Raw genomic sequence first — 16,657 nt, forward strand, 5'->3', positions numbered from 1 at the left:
TCCTCTGGGCGCCCCCAGCATGTCTGGCCCGTGGGGCTTGGTGCCTTCGGTGCAAGTCGCAGTGAAGATTTGAGCTGCCCGCAACGTCCCTCCTGAGGGCCTCCGAGGACAGGCCACCCTCACTGGCCTCTGCCCCTGGTGGCCTGCCGATGTGTGGATGCTTGGGGGGTGGGGGGTAGGGGTCCAGACCCTCCCTGTGACAGAGGACCGCCTGCTGGGACGAGGGGCTGGATCCAGCCTGCGGACAGACAAGAACCTCAGAGAGGAGGTGGGGGGGGGGCAGAGCTGGGAACCCTGCTGAGGACCCCACGGACTGCTCCCCTTTAGGCCCTGGGCACCCTGCTGATGCCTGATGCCTGTGTCACACGGGAACAGCTCCTGGGGCCTCACAGACACGTGTGCACACACACGCACACACACGGGCTGTGAGGACACAGCCCAGCCCGCACGTGCACCCCTGCTCGGCCCCCCACTCATTTCCATCCTTCCGCCCCAGCCCCTAGGACCCCTCCCAGCACCCAATCCTCTGGCATGCCCCAAGGCATCAAGGACTCCACTGCGTGTCCTATAAGCTGTGTGGGAAGGGACAGCATCCCCCCTCAGTGCCCTCATCTCACAGGGGATGTGTCCACCGGACCCCAGGTTAAGAACCACCACCAGCTTTAACAATCAGGCCTCAAAACTAGTTGTGAGTCCCCCTTTGCTGGTTCCATCGGTTGGTCACCGATCCAACCAGACGTTGGGAGGTTGAGCATTTAGTCTGAGTTTCCACAAGGCCATGAGCTTGGGTGGCTGTGAGGTTGCCCCAGGTCAGGATGTCCCAGCCATGCCCCCCCCCCCCAAAGAACGCTCCATGCACTGATGCAGGGGCTGGTGCTCCCAGGGCGAGGGGCCATCTGTCCCGAGCCCCAGCGGTGAGGTCCCGCCGCAAGCAGCGCTCCAAGAGTTTTGGTCCCTGGGGCTTGGGCTTCCTGCACCTGATGGCACCCGAGGGCACGGACGCTAACCCTCCTCCAACCCCCAGGGATGGGCATGCCAGGGGCCGCACTGTTTGGGGGGTTCTCGGTGCTTTTCCATCTAGTCCAACAAGCACCGCGGGACTCCACCGCGCACGTGCCACAGGCAGGCACTGTGCAGGAGCACCGGCTGGCTCCCACCTGGCCCCCCTCTCGGGGTGCGGTCTGACAGGGTGCGGGGCCCTCCCAACTGGGTCGTGAAACCAAATCGGCTACAATGTGAGCTCGCAATGGAGATACATACGTGGAGTCAAGCACTACTGAATTATTCTTTGGAAGGCAGAGAGTACAGAACACACGCACACAAGGAGACTAAGTAGAATTCTAAAATCTGTGGCCCTGGAAGTGCCTACCCTAATTGGAAGCTGCTGCTCAGGCAGGTGGGCGGGGCCGACAGCCTGGCTCTGGGCCAGCTGACATCCCCAAGGTCCTAGGTGTCAAGGGAAGAGCACAGTGATTTCTTCAGGAAAGAGAGGGCTTTGGTCCTTGCAAGTCCTGCTCTGGTTGAAAGAGGGGCAGTTCTGGGAGGCCAGTGGGGAGTGCGTGGGTGGGTGGGCGGATGTGAGGCTTCACTGGGAGGTAAGGCGGCCAGGATGAGGACAAAAGGACAGGAAGCAAGAATGGGTGGGGACAGCTGCGCCCCTCTCCAGCACTGCACAGGTGTGGACACTGAGGTCCTCCTCTGTGGGTCCTCCTCGGGTCCAGCCCAGACACAACACTGTGAGTCCCAGCCAGTGAGTGTGTATGACCCCAAGGAGGGCTGACAAGTGGGTGGGGTCACTTACTATTGCAACCTGTCCCCCAAAGCTGTTCCAAGGACCCTTGGGATCCCAGAGGCATTTCCGGGATGAGATTAGGAACACGCCAGTTTCCCTAAATAGTGTGAGTAGCTCTATGGGGATGAGGGAGGGCATCTTGGCTGGTGGCCACACAGTGGGTGACCCGGTGAGGAGGGACAGTGTGGGTGCAGGGCTGGCCCAGGTATCTGCAAGCCTTATCTATGCCTGGAAGGGGAAAGAAGGAAGAGAAGGTATAAATAGAAAGCTTGCGAGGCCACGGAACAGGTGAATAAGCAGAATGCAGCCACGTGTCCTCTGAAATCCACACACACAACAGCACGGTGCCAGGCTGTGGCCCACAGGAGAGACGCGTGCCTTCCGTCCGCACACCACCTGCCCTCCCATGCTCTCACCCAGCAGCAGACAGGGGGGCACACGTCTCGTGTGTGACTGGCAATGTGGGCCTGGGTCCCCATGCCCCCGCTTCCTGACTTCTCAGAGCCTCCATTTTCTCATCTGCAAAACTGTAGGGACCTAAGACACTGTGTGACACGGCCCTGTCCCCCCGCTTCTCCACAGGTCCCCATCAACTTCACCTCGCCCAAGCCCACAGTCACATGGCACCTGGACCTCAATGGCACTGCCAGGCAGGCAGGCCGGCCAGCACACAGCCATGGAAAGGCCCCACAGCTGTCGGGGACAGGCTCGGTGCTGCGTCCACTCGCCCAGGGAATGCCCTGTCTGACCCCTGAACTCCTGAAGCGTCCACACCGAAAGGGAGCGTACACTCGGACGTGGCTTGAACGCGTCATTGCCGCACAGGAGGGACATGGCTGCCCAGGGTCACAGACTGGGCAGAGCGCACGCACTTCCCCCTCTTTGACTAAACTTCCCATGACCGCGGGTCGGAACCCCTTGCAATCCCAGAATTCCAGGCTGTGTCCTTTCTCCCCGCCAAATGAGCCTCCTGGAAGCTTGGGCCACCTCCTGGAGCGCTGTCCCGGGAGGGAAGGAGCCCTCCCCAGCCTTCTTCCCCTGGGAAAGGCCTCTCGCCCCCAGGCCGGCTGACCCCCGCCCCCGGCACCACTCTGGCCGGTCAGCTGGGTCGGCTGTGGAGTTCAGGGCTCGTGCTCACCAATCCTACCGTTGCGGGTTTGAGCAGGAGGTGGGGCGAGTGTAGCCAGCTGCGGCAAGGGCTCTGCGCGCGCCTCCACCGCCGTGTGGACTGGAGCCCGGCGCGGCTTCCACCCAGCCCTGACCTCCGCCCTTTAGTCCACGGCGAGTGGGTGTGCCAGGCCCCAGGGGTCGGTGTGACTCGCGGAGCGCGCCAGGGCAGTCCCGTGGGGAGGACACGGCGGCCACGCGCTCCCTCCCCCGCGGCCCGCGCACCTGTCCTGGGCGTGGCCCCGCAGCCCCGCCCCGGCCGCGCCCCGCGCTGGTTGGCCCAGGCGGCGCGCTATGCTAATGAGCCAACCCTCCGGCCACCTGCCGGCTGCGCTGCCCGCGGGCGCCCGGCGGACGCGCAGGGGGACCATGCCGCGCTCCTTCCTGGTGAAAACGCACTCCAGCCACAGGGTCTCCAACTACAGGCAGCTGGAGACGCAGAGAGGTAGGGACTGCCCGGCTCCCTAGCCCCGCCCACGGCTCGGACTCCCGTCCCAGGCCGGGGGAGAGGAGTTACCTCGCCAGCCAGTGGAGCGGGGACGAGACCCCGGGTGGGTGGAGGCCTGCGAGCGCCTTGTCCACGTCGGGGGCCTCGGCCTCGCGTCGGGAAGAGCAGGCGGGGATTCCCTCCCCACTTAAGAGAAGTTTCCAGGCCCCCAGTCAGTCTGGGGGCTCTCCCCCTATGGCCTGGCGCACCCATCCCAGCTAAGGGAACCCTGGAGCCATCTTCCTGGTGCAGGAGGTGTGGGAGGGGTCCCAGGGATGGGTGGGGAGAGAGACGGAGGGAGGCTTGGGGCTGCTGTCCAACGGCTCCTCCAGAGCATCCAGAGGGAAACAGAAGAGACCCGCGGGCTGTGTGTGCCAAGGCCCAGCCCATGAGCCTTCCCCCAGGCCCCTCCTCACCGCCCCGTCGGTCACCTTCCCCCCCCCCCCCCCCCCCGCCCCGTCACCCCTCACCCCAGTGGAGGTTGTTCAGGACAGGCTGGGCTGAGGGGCTGCAATCCTCCCCCCTCCCCCCAGGTGGCCCAGGGAGACGTAGGTCCAGGGCTCAGGACTGCCCATGTCCTGGAGGCACGAGAAGGTCCCGGGACAAAGGTCTCTCGAGAGTGATCAGAGCCATCACCTCACAGCCCCTGAGGTGAAGACCCTCCCCTGAGGAACTGCTGGGTAGCTCAGGGGGAGAGGGGAGAAGGGACCCGGAGGAGGCCCAGGAGTGGAGGGCACCCCGCTGATCCTTTCCGAGGCCGCTGCCTCCAGGGGGTGCCTTCTAGGACTGGGGTCCCGAACTCTGCATTTTGAAAACAATTTCACAAAATGAAATAGAACGGAAGGCATCCGAATGCAGTGCTCGGGTAAAGGAAACTTTCATTTTAGATATATACGTGATGGGAAATGGGAGTTTATGTGAGCCTGGTTGTTAAAGCTTAACACCTGTTGTTTAGAGCCCAGTCACCGAGTGCACCCCCTACTTTACTCTTTGAACATGAGAGAGTGTCAGAGAGCAGCCCAGCCCTCCAGCACTCTCCGCTTCCTCCGCTCCTCTCCTCCCCCCTTCGGATGAGGGAAGAGGCTCCCGCTTGTTGAGGCTACCCAGGATGTTGCCCTAGGATAGACCCAAGTGCTGGGTCTGGGGCCCCTCCCTCTCTCTTTTCAAATAAGTGCCTTTTCAGGCCTCCCCCCAGGGAGCCCCTGAAGTGGAGGGGACTTGAAAGTCTCTTCTCCCAGGAATTTGAGTTACAACAGCCCCAGAGGGTGTGTGGACGCATCTGAAGGGGCCAGCAGAAGCACTCGATCAGGGCCACAGGCATAGACGGCCCTCCCCTGCCCTCCCTCTGGGGTGGCCCCCAGCCCCCAAGACCGGGTTTGGCTCTGGAGCCAGGGTAGTGGCTGAGTCTCAGAGACTTAAGAGAGGTGACTGTTTTTCCCAGTAGAAAGCCCCCAGTGAAGTGGGGTCCTAGGCTCTCTGGGTATCCCAAGCCTCTCTCTCCAGAACTTCCTTGGACTTTGTCTCTTAGCCTGACACTGCCCAGTCCCTCTTTCCAGGAGGACAGAAAGTTGGCATGCTGTTTTATAATTGGGGGGATTAGGTTAGGGGTGAGGTCAGGATAGAGCGGAAGGTGGGAAGTTTCCTTAAGTGTCCCCACTCCTCTATATCCTCACCAACACTTGTAATTGGCTATTTGTAATTCTAGCCATCCTAGTGGGCACGAAGCAGTATCTCGCTGTGGCTTTAACTGGCATTTCCTTGATGGTTAATGATGGCAAGCATCTTTTCTGTGCGTGTTGGCCATTTGTGTAGGTATATATATATATATATATATTTTTTAAGTAATCTCTATGCCCAACGTGCGCTTGAACTTGAAACCCTGAGATCAAGAGTCACATGATCTACAGACTGAGCCAGCCAGGCATCCCGCCATTTGTAATTTGTATATCTTGTTTGGAGAAACGTGTATTCAGATACTTTGCCCATTTTAAAATTACACACACACACACACACACACACACGTATATGTATATATATATACATATACACATATATGTGTGTATATATATACCGTTGAATTGCAAGAATTGTTTGTATATTCTGGATGCCATCGATTTAACAGATACATGATGTGCAAATATTTTCTCCCATTCTGTGGGTTCTTTCTTACCCAAAGCCTTGGCATGAAGGCAGAAATGGGACCAGAGATTTATTTCAACACATCTGGAGTAGGAAATGGGTTGGGGGCTGTTTGGAGATTTGGGGCTCGGAGAGAAGGCAGAGCGTAACTCCTACCTGCCAGACTCTTTACACTGGGGCCCTGCCGCTCATCTGGTCAGGCACAGGCATGCTGGCCCACAAATCCGGGAGCCACAGCCTGGGGACAGGCTGCCTCTGGAGGCCGTGTGGCACCACTGGGGACAGCCATCCAGCCACCCGGGAGCGTTGGCACTCACATCACCATGGGTGGGGGGTGATGGGGGTGACTGGAGGCTAATCAGTTGTCTTCACGTGGCCCACCGCCAAATGTCTACTCTGAATTCGCGCCTGCGGGAGGCTGGTGAGGCTTTGCTGTGAGCTGGGCCTGAGGCGGGGCAGGGGTCAGGGAGGCCTGTCCTGCCGGGCCAATAGGGGGGCCTCCGTCAGCCGTGAGAGCTATTCTGGGATCCTGTAAGACATTTCCTTTGCTTTTAAAGAGGAACTGAGGGGGCGCCTGGGTGGCTCAGTTCGTTGGGCATCTGCCTCTTGATTTCGGCTCAGGGCAACTCAGGTTGCTGAGTTCGAGCCCCCCATCTGGCTCTCTGCTCTCAGCTTGGAGCGGCTTCAGATCCTCTGCCCCCCTCCCTCTGCCCCTCCCCCGCTCGCGCTGTCTCAAAAATAAACATTTAGAAACATCATAACAATAAAGAACTGAGGCCCCTCCTCTAGACCCTGTGGTCACTTCCCGCGCTGACACTGGCCTCGCCAGCCCTTCCCCTTCGTGCAGAACTGCTCATGACCTAGAACACAGGCTTGCAGCTGCACCAAGAAGGGCAAGACTGAGGACAGAGTGTGGGGGCTCATGTCCACTTTCACGCTCTCTCTCTCCCTCCTCCCTTCTAGAAATTAATGGCGCCTGTTCTGCCTGCAGGGGGCTGGCGGTGCCCCTCCTCCTCCCAGACAAGGCGGCCTCTTCCACCCCTGGTGACCCTCCCCTGCCGTGGGACCGCACCTCTGCCGTCTGCCCCATCTCCCTGCCCCTTCCGCGTACTGAGGAAGCTCGGGGGGCCTCCGGGCCAGATCCCCTGGAAGGCAGCCGGGCGGACCTCTGGACCGGCCGGGCCCCCAGCGAGCCCCTCAAAGACAGCCTGAACCACCTCAACCTGCCCCCGCTGCGGGTTCCGCCCACGCGGTGGCCCCCGATCGCGGGCCCGGACGGGGGCCAGGCTCCAGACAGACTCCAGGCGGCCCCGGGGGGCCTCGGGCGCCCGCACTGCCACAAGCCCTGCCACCTGCGGGCGCCCCGCTGCTTCACCTGCAGGTTCTGTGACAAGGAGTACGCCAGCCTGGGCGCCCTCAAGATGCATATCCGCACGCACACGCTGCCCTGCCTCTGCTCTGTCTGCGGCAAGGCCTTCTCCAGGCCCTGGCTGCTGCAGGGCCACATCCGGACCCACACAGGTGGGTCTGTGGGCAGGAGGGCCCCGGGCAGGGGTGAGGGCGGGACCTGGGGGTCAGGCAGGGAGGGAGGCCTTGTAAACAAGAGGAGGGACGGCCACACGGCTTCTGCTTCCCTGCGTGCTGGTTTCCAAAGTCCCACAAACCAGAGGCTCAAACATCAAAAATGCCCTCCGTCCCAGCTCCTGAGGCCGGAGTCTGAAATCCAGGTGTCACAGGGCCGCGCTCCCTCCAGAGGCGGCAGGGGACGGTCCTTCCTGCCCCGTCCACCTCCCGGGGGCGCCTCTACCCCCGTCCTCACACGGCCTCTCCTGTGTGTGTGTCCCAACCTCCCTCTGTTGTAAGGACACCAGTCCCACTGGACCGGGGCCCACGTGCTCCAGTGTGACCCCATCTTAACCTGATGACATGTAACCTTGATGACAAGACCCTATTTTCCAAGTAAGGTCACCCTCACAGGTACTGGGGATTAGGACGTGGACGGATCTTTTTTGAGAGACACAATTCAAGCCCCACCACCTGGCAAAGCGCAGGCTGCTCGGGGCCGTGGAGGGTCTGACTTCCCACGTTGCACGCCCTTCCTGAGCTCTGGAGCAGCAGGAGCGGCACAGGGAGAAAGGCCTGGCCTTTGGTGGCAACCACGGGGGTCACACGGACGAAGGGCACAGACGAGGACTGGGTCTTGACGGGGGGCTGCGACCCCAGGGGCAAACCCATCCCTGGTGAGAGCGCACCAGAGCTGTGAGCTCAGACCTGAAGGAGGCCTGGGGGCCTCAGCACGTTGTCCGTACATCAGCCACCGCTGCCCAAAGGAGCAGAGGGGGGCTGCCTGCCCCAGGGCAGCTGGGGGTTGAACCACACCTCGCCCCGGCCCAAGAGAGGGACAGGTGGGCACAGAGAGACCGAAGCCCAGGGATAAGGCTCACCGGGCTGAGGCCCACGGCTGAACACACGCCCCCGTCACTGGAGCCTCCCCAGCCCTGAGCCAGGGCTCTGTAAGTAGGACTGTTCTGAGTCACACCCGGGGGAGGCTGGAAAGAAGGGTTTTGCGGGAGCCTTTCTCCGGGTGGAAATTCCAGTCAATTTTCCTCAGCTCCCCCCCCACCCAGGGATGTCTCTGAGCATCCCACATCACACCGCCAGGGGCTCAGTGCTCCTGGTCTGGGGGCCCAGAGGGTGGGAGGCCCTGCAGGAGGCTGGCCGGGGGAGGGAATGTGCCTGGGCGTTGGGCAGCAGGGACGCTCTGGGCCCAGGGGGACTGCACGCTGGTGTTTCTCAGGATTCTATTGGGTGTACGACTGGAAGTCACTCCACGTGGGCGGAAGAGAACAGGTGACCTTTAAGGATCTTTTTACACTTGTTAAGGTTGTCCTGGGGGCCCAGCTCCCAACAGAAGGGCTTTGTCCAAATCCCTGGTCGCCCTGCTTGGAGGTGGCCCAGAGAACACGAGGGTCTTAAGCTGTTCCGAAATGCCTGCCTCCGTCGTAAGGGCCGGGGCTCGCCTTCCCGGGAGAGTCTGCAGGGGCCCAGCCGCTTTCCACCACCGGCCTTCCGTGGGCAGGGACAGCTGAGGGCTCCCAGTGCTGCTCAGGACCAGATCTGGGCAAAGGGCCCCAGGAGGGCTCTGGCAGAAACAGAAAGATCTAGCAAAGACCCATGCTAGCTCTTTCCCCTTGGAGAGGGCTTTAGATGTTGCAGTCCTGCCCAGGGGTGACATCCCACCCTGTCCCCAGGCAGCTCTGAGCCTGACCGTGGATGTGGACCTCGTGGCCCTAGGGTTTCCTTCCTCCTGGGGCAGGTGCCGGCCCCCCGGCACGTACCTCCTGGGGAAGGGTCAGGGAAGACCGATGCGTCAGAACTGCTGTGAGCATGTGGAGGAGGCGGAGGGGCTTATACATCGATAAGCAGGGACGGCGGGGGGGTGGGGACGGGGGGCTCGGCCACCTCCTGGGGCGGACCAGACGGACACTCACCCGGCGCCCTCCCGCCCCCAGGTGAGAAGCCGTACACCTGCTCACACTGCGGCAGGGCCTTCGCCGACCGCTCCAATCTCCGGGCCCACCTGCAGACACACTCGGACACCAAGAAATACCAGTGCAACAGCTGCGCCAGGACCTTCTCCCGCATGTCGCTCCTGGCGCGGCACGAGGAGTCTGGCTGCCGCCGCGGCCCCTGACGGGTGCGGGCTCAGTGCCGGCGGGAGGGACAGGACCTCACCCCTCTCGGCACCCGTGATGCCCAGCGAGCCCGGCCCCACGCTCACTCGGTGGGTTCCTCCTCTCCCCGCCGGCCACCCACTTCCGTCCAGGGCCAGAGCCGCCCGCGGGCTGTTAGGGCGACTGAGGGAAGACCGTCACGGCGGCGTGAGCCACCATTCCCTGACTTGCCCTGGTTTCCGGTTCTCTTCTCCCAAGAGAAAAGGCGGCTGGGGGTGGCTGCCAGCTGGGCCAGCTCCTGCCACTCGGCCTTCGTGGGCACAGCCACCACAGGCTCACCTCCGCCTGCCTGCGTGCATGCACGTGGCACTGGGTGTCCCGACGCAGAGCCAGGGCCCCATCCCCAAGCACAGGGCAGTGAGGAGCCTGGCACCCCTGCCTGTCACGTCCTCTGAGACCCCAGGTCCTGCCTGGTGCCCTGGGTCTGCGGAAGAGGCCAAGCCCGGAGTAATTACCCAGATTCCTGGGTAATTTGGGCCTCTGGCCACGGAGCAAGGGAGGCAAAGTGTAGGGACGGGGAGCGGGGAGGTGGGTGGCGACACTCCAAGCAGGTGAGCAGGGCCACCTTCTTTGGGAACAAGGAGACCGGAAATGGGGACAGCCTTATACAGGGAGGGAGAGCGGCCGTGGAGCGTAGATATGCCGGGGGTGAGGCTGTGAGGGCAGAGCTGGGGAGAGTGAGGCCCAGGGAAGAGGCCAGCCGGGGCCGTGTGTGTCTGCGTCGGCGGGGTGCTCACAAGAGAACCCAGTCCTGGGTCTGCACACGTCTCCACCGAGACCACCGTGTCCACAACGGCCCGTGGCACCATCGCCCCTTCTCTGCCCGCCCTCTCCCGAGGCCATAGGCGTCCACAGTGGAGGGAGTGGGTGCTGCCTCAGACACATGCCTCCTGAACCGACTCAGATGCCAACAGGAGTCCCCTCCCCAGCATCCTGCCCCCGAGTGCGGCCTCTGCCCACCCCCAGACCCCCGGGGATGTCACCTGCTGGGCTGGGCCTCGATCTTGCTAGCGTGTCTTAGCGTCTCTGGCCTGCCCCTGGAGGGCAGCCCGAGTCTAATGGGGACTGACTGAGTTCTTGATGCCCGGAGGGGACAGCCGCCCCACTTCTGGCCCAGGCTGAGGGACAAAGTTAGGCTCCTGTTCCTGGCCCTGAGTGGGGGCCACAGGGCAAGCGGCAGAGGCCGCATGTCGGCCCTGGGCCTCGCAGACCCACTGAAGCACATTCACCAGCCCGCTGCTGGGCCACGCGGCACCTGTAGATCCTGCCCGAGGCTCCTCGGGGTGAAAGGGCCTGTGTGGATGGTTTGATAATGGCCATCGGAGGGGTCTTGGGGACATCCCAGAGGAAACCTGACCGTGATGTGGGGCTTCTCTGGACCAAGGGTGACCTCGACAAAACTGGCCACCCAGGAGGGCCGCGGCTCCGGGATACAGCAGAACAGATCAGCGGGTGCAGTGAAGACGTTTGCTGGGGAAGCCACGCTCACATTCCCAGGCCTGCACCTGGCCTCCCCTCCGCGGGGACCTGCCATCCCTCGAGGGACAGACAGTGTGAACCAGATGCTTAGCTGATAGGTCAGCGGGCTGTGACTCCCATAACAAAGCCCCATGCACCATGCGGCTTAAACCACAGAGGTGTACTCCCACACTCTGGGGGCCAGAAGTCAGGGCCCCAGGTGCCACAGGGCTGGTCCCCTCGGGGGCCGGCCTCTCTCTCTCTCTCTGTCTTGGCTCCTGCTGGTTTGTGGGCATCTTTGATGCTCCTTGGCTGGTGGACACATCACACTTCTCTGCCTCCACCTCCCATGGCTTCTCCCTGCGTATGTGTCTCTGTGTCCAAATTTCCTCAGTTTGTGTGGACACCAGTCCTACAGGGTTAGGACCCCCCTTAATGGCCCCATCTTAACTCGATTACCTGAAAAAACCCTGATTCCAAATAGGGTCAGGATTTCAACATATGAACCCGCAGAGGGGAGGACACCATCCCCCCCCAACAGTTGTTGTGAACACAGTTTGCCAAGAGATGCCCAGTGGGTCCCTGTGCTTGGGCTGAAGGATGAAGGACAGCAGAGTGGATTCCTCTGTCCCCTTGGTCCACAAAGGATCAAGGGGGGCAGTCAATTTTAACTGACGGGCGCACCGGCAAACACCTCCTGTGCCTGTTCCCACTTCCTGTCCATCATCCCAACCAGGGGCCCTGCCCTAGCAGGGTGGTCCTCCCTCCCATCGGTCTCCCAAAGAGCTGGGCTCCTCTGTTGAGTGGGTCAAGCCAGCGTTCTGGCCCATATCCGGCCATCTCACAGGAGGGCTTTTTTTTTTTTTTTTTTTAAATAGCATCCAGATGCCCAAAGGAAGCTATATTGTAAATTGTGTTCTATTTCTGGGCCCTGATAGCTAAATGAGGTGATGCACCTGTTGGGTATGAAGGGAGGGAATTTCACGGCCCTAAAATAAAGTCAAATGCTTGCCCTTCTGTGCCGGCCCGTGGAAAATGCTCTTATATTTATATCTGGACTGGCAGAGGGCAGGGTGGTGGAGGCCAGGTTGGCAGAGAGGGTGAAGAAAGGCCGAGCACCTGCCAGGGAGCTGATGGAGAATGAATGGGGGAGACGGTCCACCAGGGGCGGGGCGGCTGCAGTCAGACCCCAGGGAGGCCACCTGCCCAGCTGCCTGGCCGCTCAGGGTTCCCAGCTCCCCCCTCACCTTTTTCCATGCTATTTTGCCTGGTCATCAGAATTCACCTGGGACGCCCATTTAGAAGCTGGCTTTCTGGAGCCCTCTCCCAACACCTACAGAACGGGAGTCGGCAGGAGGTCTAGGTCTATCCCTGGGTGAAGGTGGATGACTGGTTCTTTTCTCAGGATGCTGCTATTTGGGTCCCTCCCACCTGCAGGCCATCTTTTTTCTATCCAAACTGTACTGACCACATTTCCACTCTTCACCCTAAAGAAGGCCTTTCGGTCCTGGTCCAGCACATTGTTGGGTCCTCCCTCCAAGGTGGGAGGAGGGACCAGAGGTCCCGGGGCCCAAGGAGCTGGGAGCAGGTGCCACAGCTGCAGCCTGGTTATGTCTGGTGAAGGCAGAAACCTAAGAGACGAGTGAGGATGCGGGACACGAGGAAAATCATGTAACCAGCCCTCCAAGGTTGGGGACCCCATCTTTTAGCACGACAGGTGCACCTGGATGGCGGTGTGAGGGCCACAGACAGGGTCAGCACCAGATACCCAGCAAGGAAAACCACCGTTTTCTGACTCAGATGCCAGCGCCCAGCCGCTGTGAGCTCAGGTCCTAGAAACAGGTGCGAGAGGGACACTAGGTCTCCGGTGGCCCCGCTCTGGCCCCACTCCCAGCTGAAAGAAACCTCTCTCCTGAAAGCTACAGACACACTAGGTTACACCCTCCCTTCCAAAAGCCCAGAGGGCTCCCTAAATATCATTTTGGCGCAGAATATTCTGGGGAGGGGGGGGTTCTCTGGAAGTTTGAAAATAGCCCGCGTGTTACTATCTTTGTTCAGAGAACCCACCCCTGGCCTCCACTCGGTGGCTAAGTATAGCTCCCTGGCAAAGTTCAATGGAACAAAAGTTTCCAGGCCTTCATCACTTGCAGATGGCCTGACATTCAGGGACACAGCTCGGCCAAGACTCAGAGAGGCTCCGAGGAGGCTGGGAGGACGCCGGCTGCTGGCCGCACCTTCCTGCTCCCGAGTGGGGGAGTGTGCGGGACTCTCCGGCCATTGGGGGGGGGGGAGGGTCCTGGCCTGGTCCCGAAGGAGGGGTTCTGATCCCAGCTGAGTCAGTCCCACTAGAAAGCCTTGGCTTCCACTGCTTTAAAAAAAGGAATCCTGTTAAACTCTATTTCAGAATTCAGGGGAGTGCCAAATACACATTAAAAAAAAAAAAAAAAGACACTTCGGATGCCTAAAATAAAATAGAATAGCTAACTTTAGAGAAACTCCCCACCTTTACCTCCTCTTAGAATCTGTGTGCACTTCCTGACCACCGAGTTCTGGCTCCAGTCTCCCCTCCCAGCTGCCCGCCCAGCCCACTGAGCCCCTGGGATCGTCCTCAGGGCCCAGGAGACGCTGGGCAGGGCTCAGGTACACAGTGGGGCCGAGGGCGGGAGGGCTGGGGGCAGAGGTTCAGGGTCCGTCTTGGCGGCTGGGTGCGGGTGTCTCTGGTATGTGCAAAACCTGGAGGCTGCCTTCCCACACGACCTCCATCAGTGCTGCGCCCCCCACCCCCAGGCTGACCGGAGGGCATCCGTCCCCTCCCCCTCCCCACACCTCTGCCCCATGGGCCCCTCTTCCGTTCTCCTGCAAGGATGCACCCTCCCCGGGTCGTGAAGGAAGACGCGCAATCACTTGTTTTGCCTGCTGAGCTCAGACACGCGAGCCCCTCTCCTTCCCTGGCTGTGGGCCTGGGCCCAGGACACATGTGACACACTGATTTCAGAAATGGGAGTCTCGGGGGCCGCCTGGGGGGCTCAGTCGGTGGAGCGTCTGACTCTTGACTCCAGCTCAGGTCATGATCTCACAGTTCGTGGGTTTGAGCCCTACGTCAGGCTCTGCACTGACAGCTGGGACCCTACTTGGGACTCCTCTCTCTCTCTCTCTCTCTCTCTCTCTCTCTCTCTCTCTCTCTCTGTCTCTCCTCCACTCATAATCTCTCTCTCTCTCGAAAATAAGTAAATAAATATTTTTAAAAATTAACAAAAAAGAAATGAGAGTCTGTAAGGAGGGCGGTCCTGGAGCCACAGGTCCCTCTATCTGCACACGACCTTGGGAATGCCAGTGTCTCACATCGGCCAAAGAGAGGCTGGGATTGAGGACTGTCCCAGGCCGGATCCTGCTGCCAGCCCCTTTGCTGGGCGTTGGATGAGCTGTGGCTCCCTGTCGCTACCTTGCTGACGGCTGTCTCCCTCCTGCTCTGCTCTCGCAGAACATGCCCCTGTGCCAACAGTACATAAGTGCTCTGCAGACCTGCCCTCCGCGAGGCGCACGTGGGGCTGGCGTCACCGCCCCGGTGCCCGGGCACGTCACCTCCACCCGCTCACGGAAAACCAATACGGCTGAGCACCGGCCTGGGTCTTACTAAGTGCCAGCGTCCGGGTCCCTGTAACATTCTCAGTGAATTAATGAGAAGTGTCCACAGAGCCCCTCGCTCCCACTGGGGCGCGAAGGTCCCCTCTGGGGAGGGCGTGCTCACGGGACACCCACGGGGGCCCAGGCCAGGCACCTGCAGGTGTCTTCTCCAAGCAGAACCTGGTGAGAGTGACGGTCCTTCTCGGCCACGGTAATATTAACACTTTTAAGAGACGACAACAATTCTGGAAGCCTTTCATCTTTGGGCAGCTTTCCAAGATTGAAGCCTTTTCTGATGAGAACATCATTTTTTTACTTATACAATGAAACGCCAACATGTGGAAGTTCTGGATAAATCAGCAAACCGGTATTTTCCCCATGACCCGTGAGGATGCTACACGGTCTGGCCTGGGCCGCAGACCCCGGCCAGGAGACGGTCTCGGTGGAACGGACGTGGGAAGCGTTCACACGATGGCGGCCGTCATGTGCCAATCACAGCCACACTGGAGGCAGTGCCACAGGCTGAGGTCTGGCGTGCCACCAGAGACGAGCCACGGGCACTGTTCGGGCGCGTTTCCAGCGCTGTGCGGGGACGCACACACCCCAAGCCACGCACCGTGGCGGCGACAGGGACGGCCGGGAGACCAGACACCCAGATCTGCAAACACGCGGAGCGACGCCACCCTCCCACAACTTTGTTTCAGGAGACAGTGGTTTTTCACCCAAATATGTTAGCACGTGACGGGCTTATTGACGATTTTAAATGAACGGACACAGCAAATCTTTAACGCACCACCAGTTTTAATCCCTAACATGCACCCCACACACGAACAGCCCGCGGGTGCTCTGCTGGCCTGGAGCGCAGAAGCGCTGGGACACGAGGCTGGAGAACACGCGCCGCGTGGCCTTCCGGGACAGACACAAACGGCCGGTGGCGCACACGCCCTGGGCCGGGCGCGGTGAGAGCCTCCGCTCTGCTGCACGGGTGACGTTCAGGGGCCATCTGGGGTAACTGAGACCACCTGTGTTTTCTGCCTTTGTCCACGGACTCCGGAAAGAAATCCCTGCGGCCACGTGACTCCATCCCACGCGTGCAGAGTGAGAGACCACCCCGGGTCCACCCCGAGGGAGTCCCTGCCACCTGGCCCCCTCCCCCACTCCCCTGCCACACCTTCCTCCAGCCTGGCCGGCTCCCACAACCTCAAGTTCAAGACCACGACCCTTGGCAGCGCGTGGGAGGCCACCTTCTCCCACAAGCGCCACCCTGCGGGGGCGGCTCGGCGCCCCGCATGGCTGGCCTGTATCTGATCACAACAGGTGCCTGACATTCTTCAAAGGAAGGAGGGGACAGACGGGGACAGCAGGGCGTGGCTCGTCTAAACCAGGCTTTGCTTCTGTTAATGAATTAATTTTTAATTTACATCCAAACTAGTTAGCATATAGTGCGGTAATGATACAGGAGTAGAGCCAGTGATTCATCCCCTAAGTGTGACGCCCAGTGCTCACCCCGAGCGCCCTCCTCAATTCCCCTTGCCCATTTAGCCCTCCCCCCTCCCCTCCAGCAACCCTGTCTGTTCTCCGTATTTAAGAGTCTCTGATGTTTCGTCCCCCTCCATTTTTATATCGTTTTTTTCTTCCCTTCCCTTATGTTCATCTGTTCTGTATCTTAAATTCCACGAGCGAAGTCATAGGATGTCTGTTTCTCTAATTTCGCTTAACATAATACCCTCTAGGGGCGCCTGGGTGGCTCAGTCGGTTGGGCATCTGACTTCAGCTCAGGTCATGATCTCACAGGTCGTGGGTTCGAGACCCATGTCAGGCTCTGTGCTGTCGGCTCGGAGCCTGGAGCCTGCTTCTGATCCTGTGTCTCCCTGTTTCTCTGCCTCTACCCTGCTCACACTCTGTCACTGTCTCTCAAAATTAAATAAATGAAAAAAAAATTAAAAAACAAAAACAAAACAAAAAAACATAATACCCTCCAGTTCCACCCATGTAGTTGCAAACGGCAAGATTTCATTCTTTTCGATTGCCGAGTAATATTCCATTGTCTATATATACCATATCTTCTTTATCCATTCATCCATCGAGGGACATTTGGGCTCTTTCCATACTTTGCTATTGTTGAAACTGCTGCTACAAACATGGGGGTGCACGTGTCCCTTCGAAACAGCACACCTGTATCCCTTGGGTAAATGCCTAGTCGTGCAATTGCTGGGTTGTAGGGTAGTTCTAGTTTTAATTTTTTGAGGAAACTCC

The 16,657-nt window shown here is 60.1% G+C and overlaps 1 protein-coding gene across 1 annotated transcript; it reads left to right on the forward strand.

Moving 5' to 3' along the window:
- Positions 1–3,268: 3,268 nt before the first annotated feature.
- SNAI3 (snail family transcriptional repressor 3) lies at positions 3,269–15,879 on the forward strand. Its single transcript, XM_027076407.2, has 3 exons — positions 3,269–3,404; positions 6,549–7,106; positions 9,098–15,879. Exons 1-3 carry the CDS (start codon positions 3,329–3,331, stop codon positions 9,277–9,279), a joined length of 816 nt encoding a protein of 271 aa, XP_026932208.1. The 5' UTR covers positions 3,269–3,328; the 3' UTR covers positions 9,280–15,879.
- The last annotated feature ends 778 nt before the right edge of the window (positions 15,880–16,657 follow it).

This window comes from Acinonyx jubatus, chromosome E2 (assembly GCF_027475565.1).
Source record: "Acinonyx jubatus isolate Ajub_Pintada_27869175 chromosome E2, VMU_Ajub_asm_v1.0, whole genome shotgun sequence".
In the NCBI taxonomy this organism is placed as follows: Eukaryota; Metazoa; Chordata; class Mammalia; order Carnivora; family Felidae; genus Acinonyx; species Acinonyx jubatus.